The sequence below is a fragment of the Phoca vitulina genome, unplaced genomic scaffold, assembly GCF_004348235.1.
Source record: "Phoca vitulina isolate PV1807 unplaced genomic scaffold, GSC_HSeal_1.0 scaffold83, whole genome shotgun sequence".
NCBI classification, from domain to species: Eukaryota; Metazoa; Chordata; class Mammalia; order Carnivora; family Phocidae; genus Phoca; species Phoca vitulina.
Genome location: NW_022589786.1, coordinates 463,398 through 483,903, shown reverse-complemented (window position 1 = coordinate 483,903; position 20,506 = coordinate 463,398). Strand labels below are relative to the sequence as shown.

Sequence of the window (20,506 nt, the reverse complement as noted above, 5' to 3'; positions counted from 1 at the left end):
GAGAATGAGATCATGTAACTTACCAGCCACTAGCCTTATCTGTTGACATTCTCAAATTCAAAGGAAAATCTGTAAGTTGATCTTTGACTGTCAATCTTGTATGTCAACTACCTAGTACATAGTACAGCAGTATTTTGCCATCATGAATTCCTTAAACATGGTATTTTACAGAAGAAACCATCTCTTTCCTAGAGAACTTCTATTACTATTTAGTTTAGTGAGCTGTAAGACCTCAGTTTCCCAAACCTTTGTCATGTCCTTCAGAATAAAGCAAATTCCAATAAATGTGAATTATTTACAACCCTAGGAATAAACTATAATTGTCAATAGATCATCTAAAATGAGATATTCATTTTCATGATATAAAATAACATACATAAAGCAATTACCTCAGTGCTTAAGTGCTCAATAAATAATAGCTACTAGAATTCTTATTATTAGCACTCTCTGCCAAAAAATCGGTTAGAGACCCTTGAGTTATAAGGAAACCTATAACAAACCCCTTCAGTGCTCATGTCACACCCCCTTGGCCCATTTGTCATTTGCCACAGGTACAGAAGAAACTCAGACTCAGATTATCCACCAACATTCCACGTCGAGTAAACCCATAAGCCTCAGGTCTTCAGGAGCACAAGTATAGCTCAAAGTACAGATGAGTTAATACTTTCAACCACAGGTGAATGAAAACCAGTGGATAATGTTCAAGCCTTCTATCTTTCAAATGGACAATACTGAGGGGCATTCTGTATGTTTCTCAGGAGGTTCCAGGGGGAACTGAGCCTCTATTACGACAGCAACAATCTCAGTATCATGCTTTTTTCTTCCTTCCCTGTCTCCCAAACTCCTCACTCTAGTTCCTAGGTCAACTCAAATAAATCACCTACACCCATATCCCTGACTCAGACTCTACTTTAAGAAATGCCAGTCTAAGACAAAGCCCATCCACAAGACCCAAGAAATGACCATCTAGCCTGTGCTTGAATACTTCTATCCTACACATTCATCCTCAAAGCAAATGTTCCAAAAAACATCAAGGCAGATGCTCCTAGTAAAAGCCCATAGAAATGCAGTCTTTTGAGAGTAGAAAAAAAATATAAGTATTTGCTGAATGAGTGAATAACCTTTAGCAAACAAAATCCCAGAGTTCATTAAGAAAAAAGGTAAAGAGGGGCGCCTGGGTAGTTCAGTCAGTTAAGTGTCTGACTTCAGCTCAGATCCCAGGGTCGGGGGATTGAGTCCCGTGTCAGGCTCCACACTCAGCAGGGAGTCTGCTTCTCCCTCTACGCCTCCCTGTGCTCCTGTGCTCTCTCTCTCATATAAATAAAATTATTAAAAAAAAAAAAAAAGGTAAGAAGTCAGCCTACACAATATATATACACACATAATTTGTTCCCTAAAGATCCCTAACGATATCTCAATATAAAATATTCCTGTTCTTAATTTTTGTTCAGGGGGCATATCTTTCATTACACCTAATTTCCAGAGTTCTTATATATACATATGATATAAGTAGAATTACAAACAATGACATAATTATTACAGTAAATCCTTAGTCTGTTTAATCTATTTCCCCAAGATTTTTTGGGTTTTTTTTAAAGATTTTATTTATTTATTTGAGAGAGAAAGCAGGAGCAGGAGGGGCAGAGGGAGACGGAGAAGCAGATTTCCCACTGAGCAGGAAGCTGGACACAACGTGGGGCTCTGATCCCATCACCCTGGGATAATGACCTGAGCTGAAGGCAGACGCTTAACCAACTGAGTCACTAAGGCGCCTCTCCCCAAGATTTTTAAAACTTGGTACAGAGGCGCCTGGGTGGCTCAGTCGTTAAGCGTCTGCCTTCGGCTCAGGTCCTGATCCCAGGGTCCTGGGATCGAGCCCCACATCAGGCTCCCTGCTCCGCGGGAAGCCTGCTTCTCCCTCTCCCACTCCCCCTGCTTGTGTTCCCTCTCTCGCTGTGTCTCTCTCTGTCAAATAAATAAATAAAAATCTTTAAAAAAAATTAAAATAAAACTTGGTACCAAAGAAAAGGATTTTTAGTCCCTACCTGGTGATAAAGATATGAGATATAAGCCTAAAAAACTTTCATCAGCTATGATATCTGCCACAGAGGAAAAAAATAATCTGTAGTAGCTGTCACTCAGAGAATGACAGAGACAAATAAGAAAGAGCCTGATAGCTGTCTAGCTCTGGTCCTTGAGACCAGTTAGCTGTACCCTTGCCCTTTCCATTGCTTGGTAATATAAACCAATTCCCTCATCTTGCATAAGCTGGTCATTTGAGTTTCTAGGTTTCTGTCACTTGTAACTGAGAAAGGCCTAACACAAGAGCTGGTATAAATAAAACATCATATAAGATCTAGTAGTCTCTATAGAAGGGCTACAAAGCATTGGATCCATGAATCCCTTAAAAAGAGAACTCTGATTTTATATATATGAGTATACATTAAAGTTAATAAAATTTTCATCAGTTACTCAAAATATATCTGACTACCATATCCTCTAAAGAAGGTAAGATTTACTGGTTGATGGTCTAAGCCAGTGACTTAATGTATATCTTTGCGTATTTATAAACTTCCATCTTTTATTAAATACCATAGTTTTCAACCAAGGGCACAAGTATTTTGAAACCCTTTCTCTGTCTCATTTCTAAGATTCTGGTATGTTAATTCATCCCTTCCTTCTACAACAGCTGAGAATCCGTGGTTTAGAATCTATATGAAGAACTTTTTTGAGGGGCGCCTGGGTGGCTCAGTTGGTTAAGCAACTGCCTTCAGCTCAGGTCATGATCCCAGGGTCCTGGGATCGAGCCCCACATCGGGCTCCCTGCTCAGCAGGAGCCTGCTTCTCCCTCTCCCTCTACCTGCCACTCCGCCCGCTTGTGCTTTCTCTCTCTGTCAAATAAATAAATAAATCTTAAAAAAAAAAAGAACTTTTTTGAATCACTTTTACATCTTTTAAATCTATTCAGATGTGCTAAAATACAAGGAATATTAGAATTTAGCTTTAAAAAAATTCATCCTAAAATGTCTGGTCCTGGTAAGGTGTAGTAAGCACACTCTACTCTTTCTTTCTCACTGACTGGCAACCATAAACTCAGGACAGAATACACAGAACAGCTTTCTGAAGACTAAAAAGCAAACTGCAGGCAGATCAGGGAAGATCACCTGAATTTGAAGTACCACTCAACCAAAAGTGAGTTTACCATATTTTCCCTCCAGTATCCCTTAGTGCAGCTAGAAATTAATGAACTTAATGCAGCTGGAAACCCAGGAGTGAGCACTTCTCCAGAAGAATAACTCTGACCCAAGGAGCTAGAAAGAGAACTAATAAATGAACAAGTGTGAAAATTGCCCATGTTTTTCTTCTTTTTTCTGTTCTCTCATGCACCGCATGCACAAGCCACAGGCAATCCTGTGGCCACAAGAGCCAACATCTGAGGGAAAGAAACCTTCTTCCCCATTTACTAAAGCTGTGATTCTAAGAAGGTAGGACCAACATATGCTGCTTTTTTTGTTTTGTTTTGCTTTTTCTCTCCATCCCTTAGCCCCTGGCTACGGAGCAGAGTAACAAGAGCCACAAATTTCTGGATGGAAACTGAAAAGGGAAACCCAGGGAACTGGATTTTTAGAATATAATGCAAATAAACTCAAAATTAGTTAACAAAAAAATGAGAGGAAAATCTCCAAATACTTGGAAATTAAACAAAACTTCTCTAAATAATTCATGCATCAAAGAGGAAGTCTCAAGAGAAATAAGAAAATATTTTAAACTAAATGAAAATAAAATACAACATATCAAAACTGTGGCATGAAACCAAAGCAATTCAAAAGAAAACAGAAGATGAGGAAATACTTCCTCGTTCATTTTATGAGTCCAACATTACCCTAATACCAAATCTAAACAGTCCAAGAAAGAAAGAAAGAAAGAAAAGAAGAAAAAAGAAAGAAAGAAAACAAACTACAGGCCAATATCCTTCATAAACATAAGGTAAAAATCCTCAACAAAATATCAACAAATCAAATACGGAAATACATAAAAAGGATAACAACAGGACCAATGGGAGTTTATCCTGAGAATGCAAGGCTAGTTCACTATTTGAAAATCAAGCAGTACAATGCACAATTCTAACTATCTAAAGAAGAAAACCACAGAAATATATCAATTGATGCAGAAAAGCCATTAGGCTAAACAGAACATCCATTCATGATAAAAAAAAACTATTAGCAAACTAGGAATAGAAGGAAACTTCCTCAATCTGATAAAAGGCATTAAAAAAAATTAAAAACTTGGGAGTGCCTGGGTGGCTCAGATGTTTAAGCGTCCGCCTTCAGCTCAGGTCATGATCCCAGGGTCCTGGGATGGAGCCCCACATGGGGCTCCTGGCTCAGCAGGGAGTCTGCTTCTCCCTCTCCCTCTGCCTCTCCCACTGCTCATGCTCTCTCTCTCTGTATCTCTGTGTCTCAAATGAATAAATAAAATCTTTTAAAAAAATAAATAAAAAACTTTAGTTAACGTTACACTTAATGGTGAAAAACTGAATGCTTTCCCCTAAGATTGGTAAATGAAAAGAATGTCTACTGTCATATTTAACATCTTCTGGGAAGACGAAAAAAAACAAAAGGCAAAGAGATTGGAACAGAAGAAATAAATCATTCCTATTCACAGACCACATGATTACCTACTTTCAAAAATCCCAAAAGAATCTACAAAATACTTACAGGACAAGTAAATTTAGCAAGGTTATAGGATACAAAGTCATTACACAAAAATCAATCCTATTTTTTTTTTTTTAAGTAAGCTCTATGCTCGATGTGGGGCTTGAAATCACGACCTCAAGATCAACAGTTGCATGCTCTACCCACTGAGCCAGCCAGGTGCCCTAGAATCTCTTATTTCTGCATATAGCAATGTACAATTAGAAATTGAAAATTTAAAAACAATGCAATAAATAAATAAATAAATATTACGCTATCTACCATAGCTCCCCAAAATTGAGATGCTTAGATACAGATCTAACAAAACATCTGTAGGATCTGAACATTCAAAACTAAAAGAAAAAACTGGTGAAAGAAATCAATAAATAAATGAAACACACCATGTTTATAAGACTGGGAGACTCAACATAGTAAAAATGACAATTCTTGTCAAATTAATCTATAAATTTAAAGCAATACCAATCAAAATCCCAGCTGGATTTCTCATAGATACTGATAAGCTGATTCTAAAATTTAGAAGGAGGGGCGCCTGGGTGGCTCAGTCGTTAAGCGTCTGCCTTCGGCTCAGGTCCTGATCCCAGGGTCCTGGGATCGAGCCCCACATCAGGCTCCCTACTCCGCGGGAAGCCTGCTTCTCCCTCTCCCGCTCCCCCTGCTTGTGTTCCCTCTCTCGCTGTGTCTCTCTCTGTCAAATAAATAAATAAAATCTTAAAAAAAAAAAAATTTGGAAAAATTACAATCGCTCAATTATAATACACATTTACTATGAAGCTATAGTAATCAAGACTTTGTGGTACTGGCAAAGGGATTTAGATCAATAGAACAGAATGGTGAATACAAAAACAGACACAGACAAATATAACCAAATGATTGTGGATAAAGGTGCAAAAGCAATTCAGTGGAAAAAGGACAGTCTTTAAGGGTGCCTGGCTGGCTCAGTCAGTAGAGCATGCAACTCTTTTTTTTTTTTTTTTAAAGGTTTTATTTATTTGACAGAGAGAAAGACAGCCAGAGAGAGAACACAAGCAGGGGGAGTGGGAGAGGGAGAAGCAGGCTTCCCGCCGAGCAGGGAGCCCGATGCAGGGCTCGATCCCAGGACCCTGGGATCATGACCCGAGCCGAAGGCAGACGCTCAATGACTGAGCCGCCCAGGCGCCCCAGAGCATGCAATTCTTGATCTTGGGGTTGTAAATTTGAGCCCCATGTTGGATTAGAGATTACTTAAAAATAAAAACTTAAAAAAAAAAAAAGGTAGTCTTTACAATAAATGGTGTTAGAATAAGTGTACATTTGTATGCCAAAAAATTAACCTCAAATTAAATCTCACACTTTATATAAAAATTCACTCAAAATGGATCATAGATATGAATGTAAAACATTAAACTTCAAAACTTTGAGAATACAAAAAAATCTTCCTGACCTGGGGTTGTTACTGAACATATAGCTACTAACTCAGGACAGGCAAGGGTAAACCCTGCCACTGCTACAGCCATCTGCTCCTCCTAGGGAATCCCAAGGGGGTTTGCCAACACTATTTCCAAACAAACTTAGATAAACTCATCTCAAGAAAAGCCAATAACTCAAGAGACAAGGGTTTGCAAAAGAGAAACGGAAGTTACTTTGGGTGCCAGCAGCCGTGGGAGGTGGCCGGCTTGAGCCTTAATAACCAACATCTCCACTAGCAAGATGGACACCTGTAATTTTACAGAAAGAGTTCAGGGGGATATGGGCGAGAGAGTGGGCAGAGAGTGTATGATGATTATGAGTGGGGGTCAGTATGTGTTCAGCCCACGATCACAGGCTAGAAAGGGGATCGGTGGGGTGCGGTCTTCTGGCATTGTGTTGCTATCCAGGGTTTTCTGGTCTGGTGGTTGGAATGTTTAGGTCTTTGCAAAATTTCTCTGTCAATGCCTCAAGAAAAGTGCAATAAGAAATAACTGCTGGGGTCTATAGTTGAGCAAGAGAGTTCACTGACAAGGTTAGGCAGAGTTCTTAGGACAACAAAAGTACAGTCCATAAAAGAAAAAAACTAGTAAAGTAGACTTTATCAAAATTAATAACTTTTACTCTATAAGATATTGGGTTTTTTTTGTTTTTTTTTGTTTTAAAGATTTTATTTATTTGACAGAGCGAGATACACAGCGAGAGAGAGAACACAAGCAGGGGGAGTGGGAGAGGGAGAAGCAGGCTTCCCGCTGAGCAGGGAGCCTGATGCGGGGCTCGATCCCAGGACCCTGGGATCATGACCTGAGCCGAAGGCAGACGCTTAACGACTGAGCCACCCAGGCGCCACCATCTATAAGATATTGTTAAAAGAATGAAAAGAAAAGCTACTGATTGGGAGAAAATATTTACAAACCACGTACCTATCAAAAGGCTTACATCCAGAATATTTTAAGAACTCTCAAAGCTCAACAATATGAAAACAAACAGGGTGGCGTGGGTGGCTGAGTCTGTTAAGCATCTGCCTTTGGCTCAGGTCACGATCCCAGAGTCCTGGGATCGAGCCCCATATCAGGCTCTCTGCGCAGCAGGGAGCCTTCTTCTCCCTCTGCCTCCCTCTCCCCCTGCTTGTTCTCTCTCTGTCAAATGGATGGATAAAATCTTAAAAAAAAAAAAAAGAAAGAAGAAGAAAACAAAGAGCCCAGGAGCGCATCAGTGGTACAGTCAGTTGGGCATCTGACTCTTGGTTTCCACTCTAGTCATGGGATCCAGCCCCACGAAGGGCTCAGCACAGAGTCTCCCTCTCCCTCTGCCCCTCCCTGCAGCATGTGTGTGCTCTCTAAAATAAATAAATCCTTAATAATAAAAAGGGGAAAAAAAGCCCAATTAAAAAATGGGCAAAAGATATAAACACCTCTCCAAAATTCAACATAATTAGCCATTAGGGAAATAGATATAAACCACAATGAGTTAGCTATCACAGAAATACAAATCAAAACCACTGGATACTACTTCACATTCACTAGGATGGTTATAATAAAGAAAACAGTAACAAGTGTTAGCAAGATTGTGAAGACACTGGAACCCTCAATCACTGACAGTGGGAATATAAAATGATGCAGCCACTTTGGAAAGAGTCTGGCAGTTACTCAAAAGGCCAAACAGAGTTATAACACTATCCAGCAATACAACTCTTCTGTATATCCCCAAAAGAATAAAAACATATGTCTACACAAAAACTTATATATCAATGTTTCATAGGTCATTATTCATAGTAGTCAAAAGTGGAAACAACCCCAATGCCCATCAACTAATGGATAAATAAAATGTGGTATGTCCATACAATAGAATCTTATTTATCAATAAAAAAGGAATAAAGTACTGATACATGCTACAACTTGGATAAACCTTGAGAACATTATGCTAAGTAAAAGAAGCCAGTCACAAAAGATCACATGTGATTCCATTTGTATGAAACGTCCAGAGTTGACAAATCTACAGAGACAGAAAGTAGATTAGTGGTTGCCTATGGCTGGGGAAAGGGAGAAACAGGAAGGAACAGCTAGGGGGCACAGACTTTCTTTTCGGGGTCATAAAAATGTTCTAAATTGACAATGAATGGTTGCACAACTCTGTGACTATACTAAAAACCATCAATTTTTACTTTATGTGAGTGAATTTTATGGCCTGTAAGTTATATCTCAATAAAGCTATTTAAAAACCACAATGAAGGGACGCCTGAGTGGCTCAGTCAGTTAAGCATCTGACTTTGGCCCAGTTCATGATCTCAGGGTCCTAGGATCAAGCCCATGGCAGGCTCTGAACTCAGTGGGGAGTCTGCTTGTCCCTATGTTGCCCCCTCCCAGCTCATGCTCTCTCTTTCTCTCAAATAAATAAAATCTTAAAAAAAAAAAAAAAAAGAAACAAAAACCACAATGAAGTATCATTATACATCTGCTAAAATGGCTAAATTAAAAAATACTGACAATATCAATGTTAATGAGGATGCAGAGCAACGAAATTTTCATACATCGCTGGTGGAAAAGCAAAATGGTACAACCACTCTGAAAAATGTTTTAGCAGTACCTTACAAAGTTAAACATATGTTACCAATGACCCAGGAATCTCCCTCCTGGGTAGCTACTCTAGAGAAATGGAATCATGTTCACATAAACTCCTGTACACAAATGTTTATTTATAGTGGCTCTATTTACAACTGTCAAAAACAAGAAATAATCCAAATCCCTTCAAGGGGTGAATGGATAAATCGTGGGGTACATCCACACAATAAAATATGTATTACTTGGCAATAAAAATAATAAGACTATTGATAAACAACAACTTGGATGAATCTCATTATGCTGAGTGAAAGAAACCAATCTTCACAAGACAGTATACTGTATGGTTCCATTTATATTACAGTCTCAAAATTACCAAACTATGGAGATGAAGAAAAGATTAACTTGGGGCGCCTATGTGACTCAGTCTGTTAAGCGTCTGCCTTCCATTCAGGTCACGATCCCAAGGTCCTGGGATGGAGTCCTACATCGGACTCCCTGCTCAGGGGACAGTCTGCTTCTCCCTCTCCCCCTCCCTCCTGCTCCTGCTCTATTTTCAAATAAATAAATAAAATCTTAAAAAAAAAAAGGAAAGATAACTTACTGCCAGGGATTATAAGAGTCAAGAGGGATAACATGAGGGAGTCTTTTGGGGTGATGAAGTCTTTTGGTATCCTGTACCCTGACTATTGTGGTGATGACACACATCTATACAGTATTAAATTCTAAAAACTGTTCACCAAAAGGAAAAAGTGAATTTTTCTTTGTAATTTTTTTTTTATTAAGATTTTATTAATTTATTTGACAGAGAGAGCTAGAGATCACAAGCAGTAGGAGCAGCAGAGAGAGAGGGAGAAGCAGGCTCCCCGCTGAGCAGGGAGCCTGATGCAGGGCTCGATCCCAGGACCCTGGGATCATGACTCGAACTGAAGGCAGACACTCAACTGACTGAGCCACACAAGTGCCCCATTTTAAAATGATTTTAAAAGATAAAATTTTATCTTATTTATTTTTTTAAAGATTTTATTTATTTGTCAGAGAGAGCGAGAGTAAGAGAGAGAGAGCACAAGCAGGGGGAGCAGCAGGCAGAGGGAGGAGGAGACTCCCCACCGAGCAAAAGCCTGATGAAGGACTCAATCCCTGGACCCTGGGATCATGACCTGAGCCAAAGGCAGATGCTTAACCGACTGAGCCACCCAGCATCCCTAAAGATAAAATTTTTAAAATTCCAACTTAGAGTCAACTTTTTTCTTTAATTCAATTTTAACTCACTAAGTTATCACCTCTGATAATCGCATTTAGTTAAAAATACAGTATATAGCTCAAAGAAAGATAGTAGCAAAATGGAATACATCCTAAGGAGTACCAAGAGGTCGTGAAGCCTCAGGAAATCTGGTAATAAATTAATAAAGGCTTAAAAAAAAAATGGTATGTTAAGCCTGGAGCATAGATGTAAAGGCAAGAATGAGTAATGACAAAGGTTTTCAATTATCTGAAAGGCTTACATATGCATGGGGGTTAGAATTTTTCTGTGTAGTATTAAAGGGAAACATCATTTACCAATGAATCCAAAAGTACAAAGGGTTTTCTAGGGCTACCAGAAATTCAGCATTTATTCCTCAATTGTTAGATAATCAAGAAGCAGGAAATTCTAGAAATTTTTGCATTAAACAAAAGGTCAGGCAGGATGATCCTACAGTTTTCTTCCAATTCAAACACTGTATAAATCTATGGACTGTAACTTCTAGAGTTAACCTAGCAAAGTAGAAGGCACTAAACATCTAAAAAAGGTAACTCTTCCTGTCAAAATATCACCTTTCACTGCATAAAGGTAAATATTACAGAGCACGTTGAGTTCCAAATTTTTAAAAAGACTAAATAAATACAAAATCTCAACAAAAGCCATATTGAGACCTATTTTATTTCCCCAAATCTGATTTGTCCTAAGGATATTAAAATTAAACTCAAATTACTAATGCCTAATTAAATCTAATTTCATTAGGCTTAAAAGACAAAAGTTATAAATATGAATTTCATGCAAATTTCTGTAAGTATAGTGAAGAAATCTGAAAAAGAAGTGTTCCTTCCACACAAAAAGTGGTAGTCCTCAAAAGAGCCAAAACATCTGCATTCACTTTAAAGCTCATCAAGACAGACTGACATTTTTAGGAGAAGCATATGGCTTGCTGAACAGTCATCTAGAACAGGATCTTTTGTCTAGTAAACCCTATTCAAGCACCATTTACTTATGTATGGAGTGGCTGAATAAAGGAAAGAACATATTTTTGAGTCCTAGAAAACACAAAGAAATAAACTCTTCATCTAGCTTTGTTAAGGATATAGCAAAACATATTACAAAAGCAGCCAGATCTTTACTCTCAGTCTGTGCTCTCAACATCGGAACCAATTCTAAGAAAACACTGAAACAAAAGAACTCTAGAAAAGCATGCAACTTTCTTAGAGAACTACATCTAGCCAAAGACCACCTCCCCAAAAAAGCATTTCCATTTTAAAGGATAAAACACTTTCTTCTTAAAACTTTGAAGGGCAGAGTTCAACAGCTGCGCTATATTAAACCTGAGCCCTTCCAAAAGGAAGAACAAGAGTCTCTAGAGAGCAAGTAACATGGCCTGCTTTCTCCAAAATTACCAAAATGCCTGCTCTGCCTCAAAGGAAAATTCCTCCGAGAAAAAGCCTCCACACAGTGCACGGGTGAAAAGCATAAAACTTATAGATTAGGGAAATATGCAAAAATGGGAGAATTTTTGTTTGTTTCTGGAAATCTCCAACCTCTCCCCCAAGGAAAAATGCATTTTGAAGTCTTTCAAGATATAGCATGGAAACTATTTTAAAACACACGAACACAAACAGTAGCTTTCACCCCTAGCTTCCCATCAGAATCACCATACAGCTAAGCCTCAACCTAAACTTACTAAACTACTATATACTGGGGCCAAGGCATCCGAATTTTTTATGCACACAACAGGTGACTTTGATGCACAGCAAGGGTTTAAAAACCACTAAACTGGAGTAAAATCCCATAAAGGAAAAAAATTAAGTCTAATGAGTAAAGGCAAAAAAAAAAAAAAAAGGTCACATCTGACAACTAGTTCTAAAGAACCTAAGGTTGTATTCACCTATCAAAATAAGACAACAGAAAGAAAATTTGAAACAGGAATTCTAAATCACTCTCATGCCATTACTTAAAAGACAAAAGACTTAGAATTCTTAGTTTGCTAAAATATCCAAATATTTTAGCTGAAAGTCATTGTGAAGAATCTGGCCACTCCATAATTCAGGTACAATAAGGTTCCACGAGGGTCTTTGGATACTGCAAACTAAAAAAAAAAAAAAAAAAAAAGTTATAATAAGAGCTCATGTATTATATGCAATTATCTGTCAACCTTAAGAAAGCTCAAGGTTTTAATCACAGCCAAAATAAATTTCAGCCATCATCAGAGCTTCATTAAGCCTACTTTGTTTTACACAAAATCCTAACAGGTTTACTTGCTTGGTATTCAAACTCATGACAAATGAAAAAGGGTAGTGAAACTGCTAAAAAGAAGCAGACCAGTCAAAGAGGGACACAAAAACACTATTAAAAAGCAGACAAAAGAACTCAGAAAGTATAGCAAACACTTGATAGTTTTTAAAGGAATCAGAATACAATAACTGTTTTTCCTAATGATCACTGGAATAAGGAAAAAAGAAAAATATGTTCAGTTTACCCTGTTTAATACATACATCACATGCACAAGAAAGTATAATAATCAAGTCACATATACAAAGTTTTTCACCAAAAATAATTACCAAACCTAAGGGAAAAAAAAAATCCTTACTACAAAAAATAAAACGAAAAACCCTAATTTCTCAATTGGAGACTCTCACTGTACAAAAGGCACAGTACAGTGAAAATAAAGAGCATCAGATAGTTTCTCAAATAAAGACATTTTGCTAAAAGAAAAACAGAAGACATTGAGGTTTTATTTTACTATTATCAGACCTATATTTCTCACTACTAAAGTCAACATGTTCCTTTAGACTGCTAAACTGGACAATTTACTAGCAATGCAAATTTTAAAATCTGTTTCCTCATCTGTGTTTCCTCATCTGAAAAATGAGAAAAATAAGAACACCTACCTAAGTTATGGGATTACTGTGAGAAATACATAAGATAATGCAGGTAAAGTATTGGCACAGTGACTAATACACAGTGAGAAATAAATGTCAGCTATTAGTAATTTGTGCTCAGAACAAATACCATAAAAATGATTCTCAACTTTCACCAAGGGATTTATTTTAGAAGCTTCCCCATTTGAAATTGTGTTATTCTGTATTTACCCCATACCCAAACAGAGAACATGTATTACGAAGGAATCAAATTGCTCCTCCTTTCTCCACTAAGCCCAATGAAACATCAACTTTTAAGAACTTCAGGTAAAGTGGCTTGCAGAACGCAAGTCTAATAATCACATGTAGTTACTATTATTCCAAAAAAGTTATCATGTTCCATGAATACCCTTTCCCAAGTAAATTCATTTCTACCTCTTTTTTAAAAATTGAATACAAGAGTCAGGACACTTGGGGCCCCTGGGTGGCTCAGTCGTTAAGCGTCTGCCTTCGGCTCAGGTCATGATCCCAAGGTCCTGGGATCGAGCCCCGCATCGGGCTCCCTGCTCTGCGGGAAGCGTGCTTCTCCCTCTCCCACTTCCCCTGCTTGTGTTCCCTCTCTCGCTGTGTCTCTCTCTGTCAAATAAATAAATAAAATCTTTAAAAAAAAAAAAAAGTCAGGACACTTGTCAAGGAAATTTATGAGTACAAAAAAATCTGTAAGACAACTTCAATCCAGAAGTATAACACAGTTTTAAGTCAATATCCTAAACTCAGACAACCTCAAGTAATTAGAAAAGAGTATGTGTTGTAGATATCTTATATTCACATTTATGTAGGTTAGTGCTTCCTTGGCTTTCATTGATGAGGCTACTAACAGAAATACTACCTATGGCTTCCTGCTTTTCCTCACAATCACACATCTCTAAATATGTATTTACTCACCTATGTGATAAACATTTACCTATTATTTGTGTGCCAGTACATGGGTGCCATGAAGTATACAAAAATAAGTAAAAATTTTGTCCAGCCCTCCAAAAAAGCCTGTGGCCTCACTACTGATATACCAGTCCACATGCTAAAAACTGCTTATTTACAAGTGTGTGTATGTGTGTGTGTGTAAAAAAGGGTCAGTATAGGTTGTTATGTTGAGGCAACCAACAATCCAAACATCTTTGTAACTTACAACAAAGATTTATTTCTTAGTCACTTATTATTTTATGTAACCTCTAAGAATCAGCTTCTAGCTTTGCTTCATGTGATCTTGATTCCAGGATCTAAGCTAAAAGAAAAAAATCCCACCTAAAATGTCCATCTCATAGGCAGAGGGAAAAGAGACATGGCAAAACATGAGACAGCTCTCAAAGCTTCTGCTTGACATGACATATTATTGCCAGTAACATTTCATTGGCTCAAACAAATCACTTGGCTAATGAGGCAGTGATGTATAATCCTGTCACAGGGAACAGAGGCAAATATTCTAAACAATAACAGCATCTATCACAATATCTATCAGGAAGATTAAAGAAAAGAAACATATTCAGATATTCAAGCCAATAATAAAAGTACTGTTTATTTAGGTAAGGTTTACTATGTGCCAGACACTATTCTAATATTTATCAGTATTAAAATATTTAATTCTAAGAAGACTTCAACAAAGATGTCTACTACTGAAGAAAACAGACCAATTATGGGTATTTCTTAATGAGGAAAATAAGCAAAACAATGAAACCTATTAGAAGACATTTTAGGGGCGGATGGGTGGCTCAGTTGGTTAAGCGTCCAACTCTTGATCTCAGCTCAGATCTTATCTCAGGGTCATGAGTTCAAGCCCTACCTTGAGCTCCACACTGGGGTGGAGACTACTTCAAAAAAAAAAAAAAAAGACACTTTAGAGATATTTCAAGCTCACTAAACTTGGCTTTGACATGTTTCAAAGAAGGCGAAAGTAGCTGCACTTCAGAGAGGAATTTATCCAGCTTATCTGAAGTAGAAGCCAACAACTGGTTTTAAATGTCTTAGATGTTCCTCAAATTTGGGCTAAGACAGTTTCCCAGCAAGGTGTAATATACACAGAACTCTTGTCAACCTTAGGACTGTCAACTTCAGCACATCTTACTCACTGGAGGTTCCTGGAGACTCATAATTTCATACTGGCTTATCTAATGCTGAAAAAGGAAATAAGGCAACACAACAGAGCCAGAGATAGGAGCACAAAATAAGCCTCCCAAAAAAGATCCATACACTTAGTTCCCACCACATCATTAATACCCTGTGCAGACCCTAAGGAACTGTGTTTGAGGTAAACACAAGACTCAGTTCAAAATGAGAAGTGATGGGGCGCCTCGGTGGTTCAGTGGTTAAGCGTCTGCCCTCGGCTCAGGTCATGAACCCAGGGTCCTGGGATGGAGCCCGGGGCTCTCTGCTCAGTGGGGAGCCTCGTTCTCCCTCTCCCTCTGCCTGCAGCTCCCCCTGTTTGTGCCCTCTCTCTCATTCTCTCTCTGACAAATAAATAAATAAAATAAAATAAAATAAAAAACAAAATGAGAAATGATGAAACAAGGCTAGATAAGTATATATGAATAGGTTAAAGAAAACAAAAACAAAAACCACTGTATCAAGCATGGAGTCTAAAGTACTGCTATTTTGAGACACAGTACCATTTTATCTAGCTTTTAGATTAAAATCCTAAGTAGTTAAACTTACCCTGGACAATTCCACAAATAAGTCCGGGAAAGTAAGAATAAATGTAGGCCACTGATCCAGGTTTCCCCCCCTCACTCAATCCAGGGAAATGAGAAGCACATGGAAACTAAGACACTCTAGAGCATGAGCTCAGTAACTAGATCAACTGAATCATCTACCCTGTTTAAATAATTTTTCACCCTTATGTATGTTGTTAGGTTTTTTGGTTTGCTCTTGTTTTTTACTGATATACTATAGTTAATTTCATACAAGCTAATGTAACTGCATCTTTCCTTCTACTGATCTTTCTTCAATATTTGTTCACTACTCCCCTTCTTACCAACTGCCTAACTGATTCTACTCTCCCTCATTTTATTCAAGTGATCTGAAATGTTACATTATTTGCAAATATTTTATAAGCATTACAATAAAATGAATTTTAGATTTAGATTATCCAATTAATTGGTTCTCTTTCCACCTACAAACTTTTCAGATCCTCATTACCTCCCAATCATAATGGAAAGAGAAAACTTATGGATGAAAAGCCAATACTATGTAAAAGAGAAGGGCTATAAATTTGTCTCAAGGTGCGTTGACCGTAAGCTCTTTGTGTAAATAAATAGGGACACTTGACTGGCTTAGTCAGTAGAGCATGCGACTCTCGATCTCAGGATTGTGAGTTCAAGCCCCTTACTGGGTGTAGCGGTTCCTTAAAAATAAAATCTTCAGGGGGTGGCGAAGTTGGTTAAGCGTCTGACTCTCCCGTTTTGGCTCAGGTCGTGATCTCAGTAGTGATGGCAGGGCAGGATCGTGGGGCCAAGCCCCCAACGGGCTCCACGCTGAGACTCTTCCTCCCTCTCACTCAGCCCCTCCCCTCTCTAAAATAAATAAATAAATCTTTTTTAAAAAATTAAAAAATAATATCTTTTTTAAAAAGGCAAATAAAGCGACGCCTGGGTGGCTCAGCCGTTAGGCGTCTGCCTTCAGCTCAGGTCATGATCCCAGTGTCCTGGGATCGAGCCCCGATTCGAGCTGCTGCTCAGTGGAAGGCCTGCTTCTCTCTCTCCCATGCCCCCTGCTTGTGTTCCTGCTCTCGCTATCTCTCTCTGTCAAATAAATAAAATCTTTAAAAAAAAAAAAAAAAGGCAAGTAAATGTGTCGTTTGACTTGTGTTTAAAATTTGTTTTCCTTGGCAAAGTTTTTTAATGTGTGAAACAAAGGTCACCATTTATGATGTAATGTTTTATTTTCAAATCTCTTCAAACACATTTGCAAGCAGAAACTCTTCAAATTTGCGTAAGTAGTACTAATTATTATCAGTTTCCAAAATCCAGTATCTTACTTCAACTACAATAGCTGACAAAATGGCTGTGACTTAAGCTTAAATATACAGTCATATCTTAATTAGCCATGTACCAGTGGACCCTTCAAATTTGTTTTGAGTTCTAGGGCTACTATGAATACATTACTTGGGAACGCAAAATTAATCTCCATAATGTCTAGAACAAGAACTAACCTGATCACCTCTCTTACAGCCTAAGTCAATTAGTGGGGCATTTTACTTAAAGAAGCACTTTCCATTCTTCAAGTTCCCCATATGTAAAATAGTTAACAACAAACTTGTTTACCTTTCCCCAATCTTAGCATAGTATTTTTCAAGAACCGTATATTATGTATATATCCACTATTGCCTTCGAAGCTTTTCATAAGCCACTGACCCAACCCAGAACATCCTCTTCTTCTCCCCACCCCCCAACACCCACTATTTAAAACCTTAATAAAACTTACCTCTAAAAATCCTTTCTAATTAACTCTAGTTCTAACTTTCTGCATTCCCTTTATATTTTAATATAACACTAAATTAATTAGCATTTGACTAGACCAATTTTTTACCACCCCCATCTGTCCATACAGTCTTTCCATGTTATTCTAAGCACTTAGTGTAGTCTCCAGAGCATGCATAAAGATATTCAATATATGCCCTGGTTTCTAATAAACAATGAAAATAGCGATAAAACATAATTCTTCGCAGATAAAAATACTAGTGTGTATGCTGTGTTAGTAACAAAGTCAGGAAAATTCGGAAAAACAGGGAAATCGAAAATTAATGCAGTCGGAAAAAAATCACTATCACAAAAACGCTTCAAAGCAGAACAATAACAGCAACAATCTCTGAATTATTGTGAAGCTTTAATAAAATTCTGGATAGGAAACTTGCCAACATTACCACCAGCCTTTTAAAAATTACCTTCCAGTATTACTAACAGTGATATGTTCACTAACAATGAATTCCAAACAAGCAGTCTGATGAATAAAACAATCTTTCTGTATAGAAACCCACTAATACCACTTAAAGCCGTGTTAAGGGACAGAGGGATTTAACATTCCAACAAGGACTGGGAGTGATGGACAAACAGGTGAAAAATGGAGGAGTTCGGAAAGTGGGGAGAAATATCAGACTCCTCCCCTTCTTTGGGGGCTAGAGCTCGGCTCGCACACCCGGAGACAACCCCACCCCACGGACCCTCTCTCATAGCAACAGTCCAAAAGCTTCCAAGAAACCATACGTCCTCCTTCCCCATCCCGGCATTCATGCCCCCACTCGCCTGGCCAGCGCCCCTGAATCGCAGCTAGTCCCAAATCCGCCTGCCCTCTCCGGAGGAAGAGGTCAGCAGAGAAAGCTTTCCCCGAGGCCTTCTCCGGTACCCAGCCAGCAGAGACCTCCGCAAAAGTGGAGAGACCCCAGAAGCTTGAAGAAGAAGCCTGACAATCCTGTTACCTGATGGGAACCCTGGAAACGGAAATAGCAGCCACAGCCACTGCTCTTTTCCCCCACAACATTTGCCTCAGCGCCTCTGACATTGAGACCGCCGCCATCTTGCTGCAGGCAAACGCCAGGACGGATCTCCGGAAGGGACAAACTTCCTTCGTTCTCAAGGCTCTGTAACCACAATGTAATAGAGTGGGCTTTTGTTTACTTCATTTTTGTTTGGCGTTTAGAAAGAGGTGAAAGGTTTGATTGACAGATAAGAAGGAAAATGAATGGAAGAAAATGCAGCAGAGCATTAAGTGTAAATATTACCTCCATAAATTGTAATCTTTGTTTGTTGTTAGGACTGGTTATTTAATGAAAATACACCCCCACCCCAAAAGAAAAAAAAAAACCTGGAAAATTTAAACACCTGCAACTCATAATTTTTTCAAAGGACTGAGCATATTTAGGGCCGAGCCCACCGGAAGAGCCAGAGGGCTCTCTGGGTTTTTGAGAACCTAAAGTAGTACTTTTCCAAAGTGTTGCCAGATTCAGAACATAAGCCCTCAGGAAAGGACTGTATTCAGTCTGATGTTCTCTAGTTGTAACGATCATATTTTCCAATTTGGACACATGGCCTGGAAAAGGGTTATTTTTTTGACATGTGGATTTCAATGAAAAACTAATGGAACACAATATTTGATATCCTCGTCTTCACAGTAAATTCTGAACGTGCAATCATAATCTAAACACCAAGAATGTTATTAATGCTTCATACATATAAAACAAAAATTGTCTTCTGAGACCAGTGTTGGAAACATCTTTGTATTGTGGGCTACTGACCTTAAAAACAATGATTAACTGTGAATTATTTAAAATAAAAAGGTTAGTTGGGATGCTTGGGTGGATCAGTCTGTTAAGCATCAGCCTTAGGCTCAGGTCAGATCTTAGGGTCCTGGAATCAAGCCCCATTTTGGGCTCCTGGCTCAGCCGAGAGTCTACTCCTCCCTCTTCCTCTGCCTCCGCCCCCAACCACTCGCACTCAAGCCTGTGCTCTCTCTCTCTCTCTCTCTCTCCAAAAAAAAAAAAAAGTTAAAGAAAAAAATCATTAAGAAGAGAAAATACATGTACTATATTTATTGGGAAAAAAACAATCCATATATGAGTGGACTCGCATAGTTCAAACCCATGTTGTTCAAAGTTCAACAGTACTGTTTCCATTCTTACAATTTTGACATTTCAAGAATGTTACGTAAATTGACTCATGCAGTGTATGACTTTTTGAGATTGGCTTCTTACACTCAGCATAATGCCCTTGAGAACCATTCAAGTTAATGCATGTATCAACAGTGCATTCCTTTTTATTGCTGAGTAGCATTCCTAGTGTGTTAGGATCCTCCAGAAAAGCAAAGCCAGTAAGATACACGTATGGACGTACCTATTTGTTTAACCATTCACCTACTGCAAAATATTTTGGTTGTTTCCCGTTTTTGGCTATTACAAATAAAACTGCTATGAACAGTCGTGTGTTTTGTGTGTGTGTGTGTGTGTGTGTGTGTGTGTATAGACATAAATTTTCATTTCTCTGCGATAAGTGTTCAAAAGCACAATGTGATATATGTATGTTTGTTTTTAAAGAAACTGCTTAACTATTTTTCAAAGTAGCTATACCATTTTACATTCCTACCACCAATATATGAGATACAGTTTCTCCTTATCCTCACCAGCAGTTGCTATTTCACTATTTTTGATTTTAGCTCAACCAACATTAATAATAGGTGTGTCATGATATCTCATCATGGCCTTAATTTACATTCCCCTAATGACTAATAATATCAAATATCTTTTCATGTGCTTATTTGCCATCTGTATATTCTATGTAGTTAAATATCTCTGTCTTTTGCTCATTGTCTAACTGTATTGTTTTTTACTGTTACATTTTGAGAGGTCTTTATACATCCCAGATATGAGTCCTTTATCAGATACGTGGTTTGCAAATATTTTCTCCTATCTGTAGCTTGTCTTTTCATCCTCTTAACAGGGTTTGTTGCTCAGTAAATGTATTAAATTTTGATGACATCTAGACTGGTCATTTTTAAGTTCATAGAATGTACTTCTAGTGTCATATCCAAGTACTATTCACCAATCCTATGTCCTAAACATTTTCACCTATGTTTTCTTCTAAAGTTTTTTTAGCTTTACCTTTTACAGTTAAGTCTATGGTCTTTTTTGAGTTAGGTTTT

At 38.1% G+C, this 20,506-nt stretch overlaps 1 protein-coding gene across 1 annotated transcript in view; it reads right to left on the bottom strand.

Annotated features, from left to right (window-relative positions):
* Positions 1 to 18,414, bottom strand: part of NDUFS4 (NADH:ubiquinone oxidoreductase subunit S4) — a 112,537-nt gene extending 94,123 nt beyond the window's left edge. The window contains exon 1 of the mRNA XM_032395239.1: positions 18,291 to 18,414. Coding sequence (XP_032251130.1) covers positions 18,291 to 18,388 — 98 coding nt within the window. The 5' untranslated portion in view covers positions 18,389 to 18,414. The remainder of the gene's footprint in view (positions 1 to 18,290) is intronic.
* Positions 18,415 to 20,506: the final 2,092 nt, after the last annotated feature.